This window comes from Lemur catta, chromosome 2, assembly GCF_020740605.2.
Source record: "Lemur catta isolate mLemCat1 chromosome 2, mLemCat1.pri, whole genome shotgun sequence".
NCBI classification, from domain to species: Eukaryota; Metazoa; Chordata; class Mammalia; order Primates; family Lemuridae; genus Lemur; species Lemur catta.
In genome coordinates, this window is record NC_059129.1 from 41,741,233 (window position 1) to 41,760,779 (window position 19,547).

The window sequence follows — 19,547 nt, forward strand, 5'->3', positions numbered from 1 at the left end:
TTTATTTGGCAAAGGGAAGAGGAAGGGGTAACTCACCCGGGCAACAGAGGGGATGGAGGAAGTAGAGCAGGTGTCTTGGGAGGGAGGAGGGCAACTGAGCTACCCTTGTGTCTGGGCCCTGGGGATGGGAGACGGGACGTGTACGCGTGTTGCCCGCCCAGGCACGTACGCAAAACCTGACTAGGGACTGCCCAGCACCTCTCCCTGGGGTAGGAAAGCTTCAGGGTCCGCTAGCTGGGGCCCCAGGGGCTTCACTTGGGCCAGGACATCCCGGATGGAGCGGCAGGGGATCCTTCCAGAGCTGCTGGAGCCACAGGGCTTGGCACCAGCGGAGGGGTCAGGCTGGGGAGAGCCATCAGGACCCCCACTCAGCGTCGAGGAGGAGACAGAAAGGCAAGGGTGGCCAGAGGAGCTGGACGTGCTGCCACAGGGCTGAAGGACGATTTTGCCACCTGACTGGGAACTGGAGCTGCTGCTGAAGGAGCCGGGGCCTGGGGGCGAGCAGGGCCCCTGGGAAGCACCGCCACATGGGTGGGAGGAAGAGCCGGAGCTGCTGGAGATGCTGGAAGTGATGCGGACTCCAGAGCCGGAGGGGGAGCAGGGCCCCTTGGAGCCCGTGGAGCCGACGCCACAGAGCCGGACCCCGCCAGTGCCCACTGGCTGGAACACAATGGCAGAGGAAGCTCCCGACGCCTGGACGCCGGAACCGGGAGAGCTATGGCTGGGGATGATGGGGTTGCTGGAGAAGTATTTGCCTTCGGAGATGGGGGGCCCAGCTGCAAAGGAGGGGACACCGGGGGAGCCTTTGACAGAGTTCTCTTTGGTGAAGTAGCCCACAGGGTAGATTTTGCCCTTACTGTAGGTCATGCCTGGCACCAGATAACTGTCAGAGGAGCCACCCACCACCTCATAGCCACCGTAGGATTTGTCTACAGAGGTGATGGGGGGGCAGGGCTTGCCTGGAAGGCCACCACTGCTGCAGGGGGCACCCTGAACCGCTCCGGGGCCACCAGAGCCGTGCTGCTCCACCACCACCACCACAGGCCGCTGGCCCCCTGACACTGAGTGGGAGCTGGAGATGTAGGAGCCAGAGTGCGAGACGACGGGCCCTCCGCTGCAGGGGGAGTCGGGGACGTCGGAGCTGCAGGGACGCAGGTTGGAGCTGACGCTCAGGCCGCTGCCGCTGAATGCGCCGGAGCTCTGGGAAATGGAAGAGCTTTCTCTAGACTGGGAAGGGCTTCCCGCGGGGGAAGAATCAGCGTTGGTCGGTAGAGCAGAGCCATGCCCTGGTTGGTAGTTGATGAGTTCCGACTGAGAGCTGCTGCCTCCCGACTGCGAGGAGCCAGATGCGCCATGTAGACTGGAGCCGGAGCTGGAGGAATAGCTGCTCTGGGAATATCCTGTTCCTGGCTTAAATAATGAAGATCCTGAAGAACCACCCTGGGCGACACTGGATCCACTGGAGCCACCACTGGAGGTGCCAGAACCACTAGGGCCACTGCTGGAGCCACCACTGGAGCCACCGCTGGAGATACTGGAACTGGAAATGGAGCCGCTGTAGCTGCTGAAGCCGCTGGAGCCGCCCTTCCCAGCGGGGCAGGGGTGGTTAAGGGAGGTGATCCGCGTGGGATCCTTACAGGGATCTGAGAAGGTCGCGACACTCTTAGCCAAGCTCCCTGGGGGGAAAGCGGTGGTTAGCAAGGGCAACAGGCTTCTCCCCCCGCCAGCCCATCTCAGTCATCCGCCACTCTGAGTTCTCCCAGGAGGAGCCCAGGGAGAGTTCCAGTGGAGAAAGGAGGGAGAACTCGCTGTTGTCGCTAAAGGATACGGAGATGGCAGGATGAGGGCAGTTTCATTGTGGGGAGGCACACACCTACCAGAAAAATGGAAAATGAGACTCCGAAGTGGGAGGCCTCGAAGGGGTGCGCTGAAGACAAGAGAGAGGGAGAAGCGGCAGGAACGAATAGGTCCCAAGGAAAGGACCATAAAGAGACAGAGTGGGGAAACTGAGGCTCTGAGAAGTGGGGGGCATAAATCCTGAGGGGAGTAATCCCAGGCCAGACCGTAGGGCCAAAGGGAAGGAGAAGACACAAGGCAAAACAGTGGAGGGACGAGAGGGAAGGAGAAATGTAGAAAGAGACTCTGGGGAGAGAGACACCGTGGCAGTGGGGCTGAAGCAGGGAAGGGCACTCGAGGCCTAAGACCCGTCACCAGCCCCCTCGTGAGAGTCCAGGCTTGGGCAAAGGACGGAAACTCTGCTTCCCGCCTCAGCGCCGGCCATGGCAGTAAAGCTGGGTGGCCCAGGATGTGGGGCCACCGCCTGTTGCTTCAGAACCTGCCAGTACCGGTGTGACAGGACACCGCACCCTGAGCCACCTGCTCTCGCTGGCCCAGCCCAGGGCACCAGGATGAAACCCCACGAGCCTCTGAGGCTCCTGACCAGTATCAGCTTCCATCTCCCCCCGCCCAGCCAGCGTGCTCGTGCGGCCGCCCCACCCAGGCCGGCATCTGACTTCCGCTGCCTTTGCTCCCCTGGAGGATGTGGGACCACCACTTTCCTCACCCACCCTTTGCTCCCAACCCCCAGGCCCAGTCACCCCATCCTTCCTCCGCAACTCTCTCACCTGAGTTCCTTCTGCCCACCCCAAAGCCTCCAGGTCCCAAGTGGCGTGGACGGAGCCACATGCACATACTAGCAAGTCACTAAACCTCTCTGAGCTTTAGTGCATACATTCAAAGAACTGGAATCTGCTCTGCCTTCTCACAGTGCCACTATGAAGACTAAGTGAGATCATCTACATGGAAGATGCTTTAAAAAACACAAAGCGTTGGAGATTATGGTTTATTATAGCCACTCATCCTTGAATCCTTCACCAACAACCAGATCTCCATAATCTAGAATGTCCCCGCCCTCTCCTCAAAAAGCAATTCTCTGTGTGCTTCTCCATGCCAAACCCCAGCTGTGCCCCCCACCCCTTCGCCCCTCTCCCCCTCTCTGTTCCCCCAGACGCCACCCACCCGCCAGTCCAGGGGAAGGTCGCAGGAATTCCTCAAGAGCTGTAAATGCCTGGTGGTCAACAGCACAGGGCCAGGAGTCACCCAGCCCGCGGCTTCAGTCCTGGCTGCACTGCTTCCTAATGTGCAGTCTGGAGCCAGTTAGTTTCCCAGCCTCTCCAAGACTCTGTCCTCATTCGTGAGTGGGGATAACAAATCTCTCCTAAAATTCTTTTTTTTTTTTTTGAGACAGTCTCGCTCTGTTGCCCTGGCTAGAGTGCTGTAGCGTCAGCCTAGCTCACAGCAACCTCAAACTCCTGGGCTCAAGCAATCCTCCTGCCTCAGCCTCCCGAGTAGCTGGGACTACAGGCATGTACCACCAAGCCCAGCTAATTTTTTCTATGTATTTTTAGTTGTCCAGCTAATTTCTTTCTATTTTTAGTAGAGACGGGGTCTCGCTCTTGCTCAGGCTGATCTCAAACTCCTGAGCTCAAAGGATCCACCCGCCTTGGCCTCCCAGAGTGCTGGGATTACAGGCATGAGCCACTGCTCCGGGTCTCTCCTACGATTCTTATAATGATGAAAAGTGCTAATGTTTGATCAAAAGTGTCTGGTGCATAAAGGGGCTCTAAAAATGGTAGCAATTATTATTACTGTTAAATGCCCAATCTTCATCTTCTAGCATTCCCGTAATAATACCAACCACCACCACCATTTATAGAGCCCTCTAGAATTTCCAAAGCACCTGTCACATACATGGTTTAATTTGAGATACACAGAGAGACTAGAGGTAGGTGTTATAATTAACCCATTTTAAAGTTTCCGAAACTGAGGCTTAGAAGGTTTAAGTGACTTGCCTGAGGTGACAAGGCAGTGAGGAGCAGCCCCCTGACTCAAACACCAGCTTCCAGAGCCCCTGCCCTTCAAGCTTGCTGGGTCCTCTCCTGGACTCTCCCTCCGCCCCCCCCTGCCCCCCCCCCCGCCACTCCCAGGGCCCCCAGCCCCTACCTGGCAGGAGGAGACCGGCCAGCAGCAGTGCCATCACCCTGCGCCCGCCCACACGCCCCGTCTGGGGTGCCCAAGAGGAGCCCATCTTGGACTGAGCGGCCTTCGGACTGACAGCAGCTCGTGGCCGGCCAGGGCCTTTATGCCAGGGCTGGACATTCCCTGGGCAGGAGTCACGGTAGGGAGGGGAGGAGGGGCGGAGGGGGTGGGTGCCCCGGGGGAAGTTGGCGTGGCCGGGAGGAGCTCAGTAATCAGCCCGGAGCATCTGCCTACTCAGCAGTGGCAGTGGCTGCAGCGTGGGGTGCCCATGGCCACAGGTCCTGCGATCCTGCCACCTGACTGGCCTGCCCTGGCTCCTCATTGCCTCACCTGGAACCAGGTGCTCTGCCCCACGGCCGCCCACTCCGAGGCGGCCACTCTGGCTCCCCTCACGCTCCTGCCTCCCCCGGCTGGCCTGTGACTCCCACCCCACCTCCACTTCAGCTCTCCCTTCGGCACTTGGGGGCCTGCTCCCGCCCTACACCCCATGACTGGGGCTCCCATCCAAGCCCCCAACCCCCATCTGCTCCAGCCCTCGGGACCCCATCACTCTACCTCCACTTTCCTCCTTCAGGTGTGAGATCTGCCCACGCCCCCCGCCCCAGTCTCCCCTGCTGCCACTGCCCAAGTACCAGGCTGGCCACACGCCTAGCGTGCGTTCTATCAAGGGTGAACCTTTCCCTCTCAGAAACCCGGCGTCTGCTTCCCAGAACCAACTCCCCGAGCCTCCCTCCTGGGAGCACCCGGGACAGCGTGGGGGTGCTGGGAGCCAGGGCCCAGCCTGGGCCTCAGGCTGGGCTAGGGACCCCTGGCATAGCTGGGCCCCGGTTACCCACAGGCCACTCTCAGCCCCTGACCCAGACCTCAGAGGGTGAGCAAGAGGCTAATGAGGCTAATTGGGGAGGTGGTGGCCCCGGGCTGGGTGAGTGAGCAGGAAGCAGCAGCCAGCTCGTGCTGGGCAGAAGAGGAGGGCCAGGCAGGCTCGGGCCCCAAGATGCAAGGCAGGCCTGGAGGCAGCCCTGGTCTGCTAAGAGGGTGCTTCCCTCCCTCGGCTTTGGCTCGGCCCCACCTCAGCCCATTAACTGCTCATTAGTATTGCCAAGAGTATCAGTATCGGAGGGAGGGGCAGGGATCCCTCGACCTGCCCTCCCTCCTCCCCCAGGCCCAGTCAGACAGCACGCCTGGGGGAGCCCCTGCTGCCCTTACCCAAACTCTTGGCTTCTAGAAGTTCCTGCCTGCTCACAAAGGCAGCTCTGTCCCTGGAGCCCTTGGGCTGGTCTCTCCCACTCTCTACCTCCTGAGCCTCCTGTAACTCCAGCCCAGCACCAGGACAGAAGTGTCCCTGTCTGATAAGGCAGACACTGCCACATGGGGCTAGCAGAACCCACCGAAGAATCGGATTTTGAATTTCACCTAATTTCAATGTGGACGGCCACAAGCAGCCAGCGGCTGCCGTCTAGTCTAGCCCTTGGCTTGCTGGCGGCACTGAAAGGGGACCGGGAGCTTTGCGCAGTGGCAGCGTGGTAGCCAGCGAGGTTCGTCCGAGGCACGACTATTGCTAACTGAAAACTTCCCAAAGCCCCGCATGACGCCTTGCAGTACGGTGGGCACTGGCAATTTTTGACAGTCTCTGTGGACAGAGTGAAGGAAGAGGGGCTGTGGGAGTCACGGAGAGAGGAGGTGATGGGACAGCGTCCCCTGAAGAGGGCTGATGTTTGGGGGAAAACAAGCAACAAAACAAAAAACAGCAGCTTCAGAATGAAGAAGGGATGGGTTCAAGTCCCATTGACCCCTGGCTCTGGGCAACTCACCAAACCTTTCTGAACTTCAATTTCTTCAACTCTAAAATGGGAATATTTTATTTAATTAATTCATTTATTCTTCAGAGATAGGGTCTCACTGTCAGCCAGGCTAGAGTGCCATGGTGTCATCGTAGCTACAGTAACCTCGAACTCCTGGGCTCAAGCGATCCTCCCGCCGTGGCCTCCCAGGGTGCTAGGATGACAGGTGTGAGCCACCGGTGCTGGGCAGCAAATGGGAATATTTTAAATAGTCCTGCCTTGCAAGGTTGTGTGAGGCTCAAACAGGAAATTATCAGAAAGATTAAATGGGACAAGGGCTGCAGTCCCCTAGCCCAGCCCCCTGCCCACCCCTGAAGAGTCTCCTCTGCTCCTCTCCTGCCACAAAGGTGACACGGGGATGCCATTTAAAGTGACGCTGACCTTCTGAACATGCGTCCCTCCCAAGCGCCCTCCTAGGCCCTCAGGCCCGGCTCCCTGCAGGGAGGAGGCTGGGGCAGTGAGGGGCTCAGCAGGCAGCAGGGAGGCCTGCCGAGCCTGTGGACAGGAACGTGGGTGGGAGAAGGCCGGGGAGCAGCAGGGCATGTGGCTTACTCTTTTCCAACACAAGCTTCCTCGGATCAGCCAGAGGTGGCAAAGTTTGTCTTGTTTTCTTTCTCACATTCCTGCCGGCTGCCGTCAGCGTTTGGCCAGGACAGCAGCGCTGGAGGAGGCGCAGTCTCTCCCGGCCTCTGCCAGGTCTCCGGCCACCCACGCGGGCTGGCCGTGTGGCCACACTCCTCCTCCCGCTGCTCTCTCCTGCCCCCGATGTCCACCCCTGTCCCTGTCATCCCGCCACCCTGGGCCTCCCGCTTCCTCAACTGCCCTGCACACATCTGGGCCCTCTGAGCTCCAGTCGCGCTGCCAGTTTCTCACTGAAAACCTGTCTGCTCCGCTGTGGTTTGCTCTGGTGCTCACCGTCGACCTTTCTCTCTGTGCAGGCAGGGAAGCCCGAAGCTGACGGGGCAAAGGAGGGAAGGGAGGGACACGGGCTGAGTGCCCACCTTCTGTGAAGCTGCCAGTTTGGTGACGTCCACAGGAGTGCAGGCGGGTCTGCTGCATTCCACAGCGACAGTCTGCCCCGACCCTGCCAGCAGGTGCCCGGCCCCATGGACAGACTGGGGAGAATGCGGGGACACGGATCCACCGCTCCCCACTCCCCACCAGAGAAAAGCAAGCTTGAAACATGTGCCTTCCGTAGGCAAGAGATGGGGACGCCTGCCTTGTGCTATGAAGAAGGCAGGTCTCTGTCCCCTCCGGCAAGCCGGTGCTGCTGTCTTTTCTGTGCCAGGCACCGGCTCCCCGGCATGGCCCTGTGCTGTGCTTTGGAAATTGCAACGAGGAGGAAGACGGCTTGTTCCTTGCCCTGAAGGAGCTGCAGCGCAGCAGGCATGCAGCGGAGAGAAGGCTAGCGTGGAGAAGGGGCAGGCTTGGCTGCGAGGCGAGCGGCTTCCCTGGGCCTTGAGGAATAAATGAGGAGCCGGAAGCAGGCCACTGAGACTCAGGGCCCTGGCGGTGCTTCCGGTATAGGTAGGATGAGCAGATGGCTTGGGTTGGTGAGGGTCACACGTGCAGGGAAATAGTAGGTGGGAGAAGGGACGGGCTGCTGGGACCAGACTGTAGATGCCACAACACCAGGCTAACGGAATTTGGATTGTATAAGAAATGGAGTAGACACAAGAGGACGCAGGGAACGGAAGGGCTTTGAATGGCCAAAGAGGAGGCTGAAGCCGGGCGTGGTGGTGCAGCACCTGCAGTCCCAGGGACTCAGGAGACTGAGAGGAGAGGATTGCTTGAGCCAGGACTTCGAGACCAGCCTGGGCAACACAGCAAGATGCTGAAAAGAGGAGCCTTGGGGCAAGAGAATGCCATTTACTGATTGCCTACCTCAGGCCAGACACTGTGCCCTGTGTGTTGGACGTGTGTTGTCTTGTTTAATTCTCACAACAGCCCTACAGAGTTACGTGATTTTTCTCCTTATCTCACACATGAAGAAACTGAGTTTAAATTATTTGCCCAAAACAACTACTAACAAGCAAAAACGTTTTGGAAAAGACTCAAACCCAGGCCTGTTGGACTTCCAAGCCCACACGGACCTCATTACTCTGTGCCTCTGACACTGTGCTATAAAGGGGTGGCAGTGGGTCGTGGGTCTTCACCGCTCCTTAAACCCTGAAGAGTGCATGCAAAAGTTCTCGTGTGTTTGTATCTTCCTAGAGAGAAGGTTTCCACTTCCATCCAAGCCTCAGAAGTGAAGAAGCCCTAAGTGGGAGAGTCGCCAGGAATGAGGTCCTCGCACCAGCTTCTGTCCCCTGCATGGCATCCGTGGACCTCCAAGGCAGGAGAAGCCCTGGAACAGGTGCTCCACTTAGGAACCCTTGGCAGACCTGGGGTTTAGGCTTGGGAGAAAGGAATCGGGGTCAACACAGGAGGCAAAGCCTGAAAGAGGAGCTTATTTGTGGTGGGGAGAGGAGAGAGAGGCCCCCAGAGCCACTCTGGGCTCCCGGACCTGTGGCCCCCTCCGCGTTTGTTGCTCCCTGCTGCGCTCCAGTCCTAGGCCTTTTCCTCTCCGCCTCTCTTTCTCCACCACGCCCAGGCCCAGTGGACTCCTCTCTCCAGCCGTAGCAGCGCCCCTCTCCCCGAGCGCGCGCGGATGCCGCCCGCCCCAGCGGGGCATGTCCTCCCGGTTGTTCTTCCTGTAGTGGGGAGGGCGGCCCTGAGTCACCCACTCTCTTCACCTGGTTCCTCTGGTGACCAAGGACACAGAAGGCGAGGGCGCGTCGCACCGCGCGGCGCCTACCCGTCGTTGCGGGGAGGGACCCTCTAGCCCAGGTGCGCCCAGGAGACCGGCCAAACGCCGGCGCCGCCTCAGTCTCTGCGTCTGGGGGGCGCCCTGCTCACTCTGCGGGGTCTCCCCTGTGGGGCGCTCAAGGGCTCCTTTGCCATCTTCCCCAATGGAGTCCGCAGCGTCGTCTCTGCAGCACCCCGCGGCTTCAGGAAGCGGCAGAAACCTTCTCCCCCGGACCCATCCGTGGAGCGGGCAAAGCGCAAATGTGTTCGTGGCGTTTTCGGCACTTAGCTTTAGTCGGAGCTTGGGTGCTATTTTGGAATAAAAGAATAAATGACTGTCGGGCCATGCTTCCCCCTTCCACCTTCCTGGGGACACATCTCCCTCCTCTCTGGTTTCCTCTCTGCTGCCCTCTGCCCGCCCAACCGCACCTGCTATGTGCAAAGCCCCACGGTCCGGGGACACAGCGAGGGGCGGGGCAGGGGAGACACGTGCCCTGGGCTCTGACACAGCCGCTCGCGGGCCTGTCTGTCCTGCCCTCATTCCGCACGGGTGACTATCCCCCTGGCCGCCCTCCTCCCTACTGGATTAGCTCCTTTTTTTTTTTAATTTGAGGGATGCCCACAGCAACAGGCTTCCACTGCCACATGGTGGAGCTCCAGGGCTGGGACCCCTGACCGGGCACTGATCTGACGCTGAGGGCAGAGTAGGACGGTGCTTGAAAAATCCCCAAGGGGACTCTGCTAGGTGCCGCCACTGCAGCATAATGTGTTGCTCCTAGCTGAGAATTCCTGCTCTGAGGAGCAGTCTGCACCCCACCCCTCTTCCCCGAATATTCCATGGTGTGGGCTGTGCTCATCTCTGCCCTTCCTTCCTTCTTCCCTGCTCTGCTCCCTGACCCATCACTCCCTCCTCTAGAACCGGCCCCCTGGGGCTTGGCTGGGTCAGCCTCCACTTGCCATCTGCCCATGCCCTGTCCAAACCCTCCTGGCAGCCCTGCTGGCCCCTCCATGGGACCCAGGGCACCACAGACAGCACATGGGAGTCAGAGCCAGGTGCATCTTCAGACCTTGGATCCAGAAAGAGGAAGAATTTGGCAGGTGGAGGCTCTGCCCACCAGGCTATCTGCACCCCAATTCTTTTCCCTTCACCCCTCCTTCCCAAAAGCAGCAGCGAGTCAGCTGAGGGACAGTCATGCTCCCTGGGCCCAAGCCTCCATCGCTCCGTTTAAGTAACATCTGATTTGGCCACCAGCCCTCTTGTCTTGTGAGGAGGCGCATACTGAAGCTGTGATTAGCTCTCAGGGTCACAATAATATTTTTCTTCTCGTTCTGTGGGGCGAGTGCCAGGGAAAACAGCACTCACTGCTCATTATGTGCACCTATGAAATAGTCATTCTTTCCCCTAGCGCTATTAATGCTTTTTATTGCTATTGGTCACCCAGAATTAGAGACCCAGCTCCCTCGAGAGGGTGAGAGGGCCAGGGTGCAGTCTGAGTGTGCTCTTAGGAGAGGCCAGGAAGCCTTGGAGTAGGAGGGCTTGCGTGGCCCCAGAGCTCCTGGGGACAGGCTGAGCGCGGGCCTGTCTTCTCTCCTGTCTTCTGGGCTGTCTGAATGCCCCTCGGTGAGAGCGCCTCTCGGGCAGGGAGCTTCTCCTATTCCCCAGCGTCTCCCTGGCACCTGATGCCTCACCCAGCAACAGAGGTTTCCGGTAAACACAGAGTCCTATGGCAGAGGCCAGCATCTCGTGTCCAGCTCTGTTCTCCCGGACCCCAGGACTAGCCAGCCCCACCAGAAAAGGGTGCCAACTCCTTGCCAGCGTGTAACATTCAGGTTATTGCAAACAAACATGTGCACGCGCAGGACTTACCTTGACTCTCTCAGTGAGCCTAGGAGACAGGATATTTGTCCTTTGGAGTTGCAGACACCAGTTTAGGGAGTTAAGCATGACGCCCACTACCGGTATTGGGGATTTACCCTGGAATCTTGACTCTGTGTTGCACGCACTGTGCCACGCTGCTTTTGCCTCTTCTCCCCAGGTGGCCCCGCGGCCGGGCTCGCTCCCTCATTCCATTCGGTTCCTATCGCCCGTCTCCTCCTCAGACTCCTCGCGTGGACGTCACTCTCTTTCCCTCCTCTGCCTCGCGCTGCTTCCTAGCGTTTATCGCTACGCGGCGGCCTCTCATGGATACGCCTGTGCATCCGCCTGCCGTCACCGCCCCCAGGCAGGCCGCGGCGGGCCGTGACCGTGACCGCAGGGCTGGAGCGCGGGCTCGGGAGGCAGCAGTAAGCCGCCGCCGAGAATGCACAAGCAGCGAGTGCGCGCACCGCTGGCCAGGCAGCCCGTGCCTGGATTTTCCGGAGGGCTCCGGAGCCTGCCTCGCCTCCCCACACCTCGCGCCTGGCTCCCCGTCCCGGGGTCGCCCTAGGGAGCCACGATGTCGGGCACGCAAAGAGCAAAGGCCGCTCTAGGCTGCCCTCTGGTGGCAGGGCTGGAAACGCCCACACTCCAGGAACTCGGACTCGGCATTGCGTGGAGCTGAGATTGTCAAAGGAATCCCCTGGGCCGGCGGTGGCTCACGCCTGTGATCCCAGCACTCTGGGAGGCCGAGGCGGGGGGATCGCTCGAGGTCAGGAGTTCGAGACCAGCCTGAGCAAGAACGAGACCCCGTCTCTACTAAAAATAGAAAGAAATGATCTGGACAGCTAAAAATATATATAGAAAAAAATTAGCTGGGCATGGTGGCTCATGCCTGTAGTCCTAGCTACTTAGGAGGCTGAGGCAGGAGGATCGCTTGAGCCCAGGAGTTTGAGGTTGCTGTGAGCTAGGCTGACGCCACGGCACTCACTCTAGCCTGGGCAACAGAGTGAGACTCTGTCTCAAAAAAAAAAAAAAAAAAGAGAGAGAGAGAAAAGAAATCCCCTAAAGTCCCTTCCCAAGTTCCCAAGGTCACACAGAGACAGATGGCAAGTAGGGACAAGAACCCAGGTCACAGTCTGATGCTCTCACCATGCTCTCCTGCCTGCCCCCATCGCAGGGGTTGGGAGTGCTGCGAAAGAGAAGGCATGTCTGGGGAAGGGACTGATGACAGCCTTTGAGGGCATTAGAGAAAAAAACTTAGGAGGTGGATTTGGTTTAATTTAACAAGTTTTCTAAATCACTGCCAGGCACCTGGTGAGCACTTAATTAAAGATTAGAGGAAGAAAAATGTACAGTAAGAGAACTTAGGTTTATACCAAAGCAAGTCTTTTTTGGCCAAATGAATTTGAAACGTGAAATTGGCTGAGTTCAGACTTCCCCCTGGGGCTCCTACCTCAGGGTGTGCCCCTCTCTCATTCAACCTTTACCACGTGTTATTGCCGTGATTTATATGTTTGTTTCCTCCCTAGATGCAGGGCTCCTACAGGGCAGGGAGGACTGAAACTGCTTCCTGGACTGGCACCAGTACCCAGCACCCCACACAGCGGGTGCTCAGTGAGTGTTGGTCATGTGCAAACAGATGAACAGATGAGTGGTTTGGAGTTTCCCTGCCTGGAGAGCTTCAAAGCAGCACAGACAACTACCTCTTCTGTCTAGTCCAAGACGTCATTCCTGCACAAAGGCTGAGGGTTGTGCCGGGTAGTTTCTCAAGGTAACTCAGCTTCTATAATTAGATTTTACCATGATACCAGTTCTAGGTTCTTTCCTTTCATTGGCCAAGCATTTGTTAACTATCTGCCATGCCCAAGGTGCTGGGCTATTGTTCTGTATGTCTGTTACCCTATTCTATTATTTAATTCCATGACTCCGTGTTGACGGGAGATGGGCAGGTGCTCCCATCACATTCACTGCTAGGCGAGGTCAGCCGGGGCAGGCAGAGAGGAATGGGCATCGTCTGATCTGCATGGAAAAGTGGCACAGGGGGTTTCCCTGTGCTACCACTCTGCACCAGCCAGGCCCACTCAGTCTCCTCCCCAGCTAATAAACATGGCCTGGGTGCCGATACCCACTGCCTATTAGTAGGTGCTAGAATCTCCAGTGACCTCGTGCCTCCCGCTTCTCTCTCCCACTCACGCACCTGTTGCGTTGGACTGGGGAGAACTGATTTGGAGCCAGGCAGCCCTGCGTCCAGTCCTGACTTTGGCACTTGTGATGTGTCTTGGACTGGTGAGTTACCTCTGTGAAATGGGGCTGATCACTTCTTTGATTGAATGCCTCCTGGGCCAGGTGCTAGGAGAGGAGTATGGGATACAAAGACAGACAAGGCACAGTCCCTGTCCTCAGGAGGCTCAGACCTGACAAGGAGAGGAGGGCGTGGAAACCAGCACAGCGCTCTGGATGGAAGGCAGGCAGCCTGCCGTGAGGAGCCCTCCCTTCTTACCTGGGCCGCTCCAGTACTCAGTTCCCTTTCCTCACTTTCTCTCTTCTTTAAGAATTTTCTTTCTCTTTCTTTTCCCAACTAACTCATCTCATTGGCTTGAGGGATTCAGACCTTCCTCCCTTCCCTTCCTCCCGCCACAGGACGCCCAGGCCTGTGTGTCTTCCTCCGCATGGCAGCGCAGTTCTAACAGAGAAGAGAGTTTCAGATAGGAGCTCGGGCGCCTGGCAGGACCTCCCCTAAGTTTTCCCCAAGCCCCATCCATCCAACGGTGTCTGTCTTCTCCAGGTTACAAACCCTTTATTCCAACCATTTCAATCTGCTCTCTGTTGACCAAATTTGCCATTCATTAAAGAATTCACCGATTCATAAAACATGTATTAAGTGTACATGAAGGCCCAGATACTGTATTCTGTGTCAGGGTTACACAGAATAAAGAAATGGGATAACGCAGTGGTTAAAATCAGAGTTGTTGGCATAGCATAGGCCTGAGTTCAAATCCCGGTTCTGCCATTTGTCGCCTGTATGAGCTTGCACTAGCGGCTGTACCTCTCCAGGCCTGTGTTTCTGGTTTAGGCGACGTGCTGACAACCATAGGGTTATCGTGCAAATTAAGCAAGACCCTAATCTGTAGAGCATTTGGCAACAGCCCCCACAGCACGTCTTCCCCAGAAGCAGACACTGGGACAAAGATTCAAGTAAAAGAGATTTATTTAAAAGTGATGAGGGTGGAGAGGAGTGGAAAGGGAGTGGGGAAGTGGCACGGGGCGGGGGGGGGGGGGGGGACGGGGGGAGGGGCAGGGGGCCTGCGGGGGAGACTGGAAGGAGCCAAACAAATGAGCGGACACAGCACAGTCTCATGGAGGACAACCTGGGCTCACAGGGCTGGGGTATTGATACCTTCGCATTTGTGGTCATTGGTTAAGGCCTGGGGTTGGGGTGGGGGAGTGAGAGGGTGGGGGCTGTGAGGATGTGAGAGAGACAAAATTTCCAGGCGATTCTAGAGCTCTGCACCAGGAAAAGGTCCGGCTGCCTGAGGCAGGGGCTACTGGGAGTGACAGAGGCACAAACATGGTCCAGGGATCCCAGGAGAAACATGCGCAACAGTCTCTGCCCACGAGAGGCTGGAGGCCTGGGAGCAGAAGAGGCATGAATCGATACATCGTCGCTGTTGGGATGACCCGGGTGGGCAGTGGTCCCACGGAGTTGTCCCTGAGGAGACACACAAGCCGTCTGGGAGAGGAAGGCCATTCCGGACGTAGGAAACAGTGCCCACGAAGGCAGAGGCCTGCCACAGCCTGGAGCACACAGGCGCGAGGGCAGCTGGGGAGGTGGTCCGTCCGCTGCCCCCCACGCCACCCCCACAGGCGGCTTCCGGACTGTCCCCCACCCTCCAGCCACGCGGCTGGCCCTCCCCTCCAGGTCCTGCTCTGGGTCCTCCTCCTGGAAGCCTCCCTTGACCATTCCAACTCACCGTGACTCTTCTGAACTCACGGCGTTTACTGCTAAGGCTACTACTTTGGTGCTTACTCATGCAATTATGCAGTTATATGTATTCTTACTGTCTGCGATGTTATTTAACCGTACCTAAAAATCCTGGCTCTCCCAGATGAATTTTAAGCTTCCTGCAAGTGGAAACTGCATATTTTTATTGTTTATATGTTTATATTCTCTCATGGCACCCGGCATCGGTGGACATATTAAAAGCATAAAATGAATGAATGAGTGAATCCTGTCTACTTTGGGGCCTATTAAATTCTACTAGGCTCACCCCTACAATTCTTATGGATTGTAAGATTATTCCTAAACCCTAAGCTTAGTTTTGTTTCATCTGTGCCACGTGTAGGGTTTTTATTTTGTTTGTTTGTTTTTTATGAGACAGGATTTCTTCTGTCACCCAGGCATGGATCATAGCTCACTGTAGCCTTGAATTCCTGGGCTCAAGCAATCCTCCCTCCTCCAAAGCCCTGAGATTACATTGCCCTGCCCTGGCCACATGAGGTTTCAAGGGAGTTACCACTTAAGCAAACTGGGTCCCTAGAGATGATTTTTAAGGTTATGCACCCTCAATTTCTTTTAGCCACTCTTCAAACCCACTTGACTGACACTAGGCCATGGGGATGTCTGGGCTCCTGCCCTTTGCATTTGACTGCTCCCCTAAAAGATTTTGAAAAACTATGCCCCTTGCACATTAAGTCAACATCTAACATTTGTAATCATTTAAATAGTATTGCAAAGGGTATGCTTTCCAGTGAATTGTAAATATTTATTAAATATCACATCACATTTTTTTTTTTTTTTTTTTTTTTTTGAGACAGAGTCTCGCTCTGTTGCCCGGGCTAGAGTGCAGTAGCATCAGCCTAGCTCACAGCAACCTCAAACTTCTGGGCTTAAGCAATCCTCCTGCTTCAGCCTCCCGAGTAGCTGGGACTACAGGCATGCGCCACCATGCCTGGCTAATTTTTTTTTTCTATGTATATTTTTAGTTGGCCAGATAATTTCTTTCTATTTTTAGTAGAGACAGCTCTTGCTCAGGCTGGTCTCAAACTTCTGACCTCGAGTGATCCACCCACCTCAGCCTCCCAGAGTGCTAGGATTATAGGCGTGAACCACCACGCCCAGCCCACATCACATTTTTAAAATTTTATTTTTTATGCTGAGTCTGTCAGAGACTGTGCATTACTCTTATAAGTGTAGCAAATGGAATATAACACCATAGCACTTTCGTATCTGTTAACACCGTTTTAAGAAATACGTGAACAAGCCCTTTAACCAGTCAGAAATTTTACCTTGTTCCTTTTTCTTTTTAGTTCCTTTTTTCATTCCACTTTCCCTATAGGATTTTATCTTAATGAAACAATTTTTTCATTGTATATCTCTTTTCTGTATTTTATTGTACATCTTTTTGGAAAGTCTGTTATTGTATGTCTCTGTAACAAAAATATGTATATAGATTGAAATTTATTTCCCATGAAAGTGTTAAAAATAAGGCTGGGCGTGCTGGCTCACGCCTGTAATCCTACCACTCTGGGAGGCTGAGATGGGAGGATCACTTGAGCTCAGGAGTTCAAGACCAGCTTGAGCAAGAGTGAGATCCCGTCTCTGCAAAAAATAGAGAAATTAGCTGGGTGTGGTGGTGCACACCTGTAGTCCCAGCTGCTCGGGAGGCTGAAGCAGGACAGCTTGAGCCCAAGAGTTTGAGGTTGCTGGGAGCTATGATGATGCTATTGCACTCTACCCCATGGGACAGAGCGAGACTCTGTCTCAAAAAAAAAAAAGTGTTAAAAAGTTATTCTGTTCTAGGTTTATATTGCAATTATTACAATTAGTCAAAACTATAAATACTGACAATATTTAAACATAAAAAGTAAACTTTTACTGAAAATGCATCTCTTAATGAGATGGAAAGGGTTTATTTGTTTTCCTTTGACCTTTGTTTGGCCTCTCCAGGAAGGGCACCCTGGTCAAGCTCAGGGTGGGCAAGAGATTCATTTAGGAAGGGACATTTATACATCTGGAAATTGATCTGCCCACATACCTCTGGGAAAATTTGCATGTACCACTAGTGGTATCCAAATCATAAGTCATTAAACAGAGACTTAACTTGTTTTCCCATTCTTTGATACAAGGGTCCCAGAAAAGTAGGGATGTGGGCCTGACTGTCCTTATATCCAACCCTCCGGGCAATCTAGGAACTCAAATTCCTTCCAGATCTCTGCAAGATTAGGACTGTGAGGAGGGCATCTGAACATTCAAAAACCTAATCATTAGTAAAGAAGCTGCCTAGAGTCAGAATTAAGAAAACATGGTTTTTATTTTTCTATTTCATGGAAGCACCATCATTGTCTACCGATAGTTCCCAGTCGTCGGCCGCCAGGTGGCAGCAGAGAACACAACGCTGGTAGCCCTGCCCCAGCGTCCCCGGCGGGGGCAGAGGAAGTGGGACGGGGTGAGGACAGGACATGAGGTAGGAGTGTATTTAGGCTGTCAGAGAAAAACAGGAGAAATGTGAAGGCCACACACAGATCTCAGGAGGAGACAGAAAATATTGACCACACTTTCTGAGTTCAGAATAAAGTTGAGGGAATGAAGAAGGGACTTAAGGAGGTAGGCTAAATTGGGGAGATTTACAGGGAATCAGAGGGTGGAGATGAGCTTGGGTGCACTCTGCCTGCACACACCTGGGAGAGGGGCAGCTCTGGACCTCCTGTTATCTGTGCTCTTCCCGGGGTGGGTCAAGGTCTGGCTCCTCCTGAGATCTGTGGTCCACCTCAGGGGCAGGGGGCCAGGGGTTTTCTGGGGGCTGGGGTCCTGCTGGCCAGGGGTCATCAGGCTGGGGAGGTTGAGGAGGATCAGTTCTAGGGGGCTCAGGGGGCCAGACTCCCGTTTCAGGCAGGTCTCTCCAAGGATGATTGGGGCCTGGAGGTGGAGGGTCCTTAAAGAGAGGGGGTGCCCCTGGCCAGGGGTCCCCAGGGACTGGAGGGCCCTGAGGAAATGTGGAGGAACCCTCCTCCTCTCGGGCCTCTGTGGGTTTGGGAGACGGGTGGTCCCCACTGGCTGAGATGCCTGTAGAGGAGGAAGGAGAACGGTAAGAGGTGGGCAGGGCCAGACCTCCCTTCCCAGCCCAGCCCAGCCCAGCTGCAGACCCAGGAGGCAGAGCCTCTCTGGGATGGACACAGCCTGAGCTGATCCCACAAACAGACCTCAAAAGCCTCTCAAAGAGCTCTCTATACATTTACAAATACTGAAATGATCTTAAAACGACATGACTCCCACCACCACCACTAATCTGAACCATTAATTTGACTGACTTTAGACTGACAAGACCTCCACAAATAAGCTCCATCCAACTCCGGTCAGGCCACCTCAGTGGCATGACCCCCAGGCCAGCCTGCATCCCAAAGGGGCCTACACCTTGGTCCCATTGGGACCCAGACCCCACCTCTACAGTGACCCCACCCGCCTTAACACAGGTCCTGGCTCCGATGAATAGTTGCCCCATACACCTGGATCCTGACTTAAATCGCCACATGCAGCTACACCCGAACCAGCAAAACGTTTATTCTGACCCTAAATGCACCTTCCTGCATCCCCTTAACTCTTCCCCTAATGCGAATTCCCAGATCTCCCTGACCCCATGGGTCCAGTTCTCCCCCTTCCTTCTTAGCGGTCACCCTCACTCCTCGCGACCACCCCGCATCACCCAAATTGCACTCCTGGCCTCTGTTCCCGGCTCACCTCCGGCACACAGGCAAAGGACCAGGATCCCCAGTAGCTTCCAGTTGAGCATCATGGCTGTCTCCTGGCCCCCAAAGCCAGGGTGGGCTGCGTCTGGGTGCCTGGGAACCCCAAGAGGCTTTATAGGGGAGGACGGAGGGGAGGAGGCCAGTCTCTGGGGAGGGGCTGGCCCAGTGACACACGGAATCCCATCAGAACTGAACTGGTCAAACCCGTTTGGAAGGCCAAGGCTAATTTGTAACCTCTGATGAGGCGTCCCTCATTTTAGTCCCCCAGCCCAGGACCCAGCTGCTTGGCTCTCCCTACCGTGGAACAGACCCTGGGTCACCCTACTTTTGTTTCACAGCCCCCCCATGTACACCCTGCAGCAATCAATACCCAGCTGGCCGCTCCATAATGATAGAGATGGCCACCTTTCATCCCTTGCAGCTACTGGAAGCCAAAGAATGGGAGCAAACCAGCGTGGGGAAGCACCATAATTGCAGGGGCCAGGAGGCAGGACGCCCGGGTGTGGGGGGAGTGCCTGTCAAACCTGGGATGCAGCTGGGACAGTGGCAGCTGGTACCCCAGCCTCCCCACCCACCCACACGTGGACGGCTCCACCTCGGAGCTTCCTCCTTTCCCTGGCACTTCCTGTTCCCCCAGGACCCAGGCATGCGGCTCTCCAGCAAGTGCCTTCTTCAGGCATGCAGGGCCCTCCCCAGCAGTGACATCTGAGGAATTCCTCCCAGGAGCCACCTGGGTGACTACAGAAGAGGAAGAGGAAGAAGATGAGAGAATCTCCCCGTTCCCTCTCCCCACCCAGAGCTGGTTACATCAGTCCCACCCAGCTGCCTCTCCTCCAAGCTCAGCCCCTTCCTCCTCCCTCAGGAGTCCTCCTCTCTGCCCCCTGGCCCAGTGCCTTGGTGCTTGGCTCCAGCTGTCTCGTGCCCACCTGCTCCCTCCCCTCTTCCTCGAGGTCTCAGCTCCCTTGTCTCAGTCAGAGGGCCCCCTAGAACTTCTCCCTCCAGGACCTCTCTGTCTAGAGGTCCACAGACCTCTCAGAAGGAATGTGTCTAAAACAAAACTTGACTCCTCCCCAGGCTGCTCCCCGCCTGGCTGCTCCCCCTGCAGCAGAGGACACCACTGTCCCCTCAGGGCTCACCTCATTTTGAAACCTTCATTCCTCCATCCACCTGCAAGCCCTGTTCACCCCGCATCCAAAGCCAGCCCACCGGTCCTGAGCCACCATCTCTCCTCCAGCCTCCCCCACCCTTCTAATTGGCCTCCCTGCTCCCACTCTTCACCC

The 19,547-nt window shown here is 56.0% G+C and overlaps 2 protein-coding genes and 1 non-coding gene across 5 annotated transcripts; 1 reads left to right on the top strand and 2 right to left on the bottom strand.

Annotated features, from left to right (window-relative positions):
• Positions 1 to 10,809, bottom strand: CDSN (corneodesmosin). 2 transcript variants are annotated; one of them, XR_006733218.1, is made up of 3 exons: positions 10,534 to 10,809; positions 8,615 to 8,975; positions 1,606 to 1,676 (listed from the first exon to the last, which is right to left on the bottom strand). XR_006733218.1 is itself a non-coding variant. In XM_045541603.1 (2 exons), the coding sequence occupies exons 1-2, from the start codon at positions 4,085 to 4,087 to the stop codon at positions 181 to 183; spliced, it is 1,581 nt and encodes a 526-aa protein (XP_045397559.1). In that variant the 5' UTR covers positions 4,088 to 4,260; the 3' UTR covers positions 1 to 180. The 2 variants fall into 2 exon arrangements, 1 of the variants encoding a protein (XP_045397559.1); XM_045541603.1 differs by lacking the exons at positions 8,615 to 8,975; positions 10,534 to 10,809 and adding an exon at positions 4,003 to 4,260 and having other exon boundaries at positions 1 to 1,676.
• LOC123633613 lies at positions 5,540 to 5,677 on the top strand. Its single transcript, XR_006733644.1, has one exon. It is a non-coding gene; the product is annotated as a U4 spliceosomal RNA (small nuclear RNA).
• Positions 10,810 to 16,852: 6,043 nt separating the features above from the next.
• On the bottom strand, positions 16,853 to 19,500 carry PSORS1C2 (psoriasis susceptibility 1 candidate 2). Of its 2 annotated transcripts, XM_045541605.1 has the most exons (3): positions 18,260 to 19,500; positions 17,203 to 17,587; positions 16,853 to 17,005 (listed from the first exon to the last, which is right to left on the bottom strand). In XM_045541605.1, the coding sequence occupies exons 1-2, from the start codon at positions 18,312 to 18,314 to the stop codon at positions 17,232 to 17,234; spliced, it is 411 nt and encodes a 136-aa protein (XP_045397561.1). In that variant the 5' UTR covers positions 18,315 to 19,500; the 3' UTR covers positions 16,853 to 17,005; positions 17,203 to 17,231. The 2 variants fall into 2 exon arrangements, with proteins under 2 accessions (XP_045397561.1, XP_045397560.1); XM_045541604.1 differs by having other exon boundaries at positions 16,853 to 17,587.
• Positions 19,501 to 19,547: the final 47 nt, after the last annotated feature.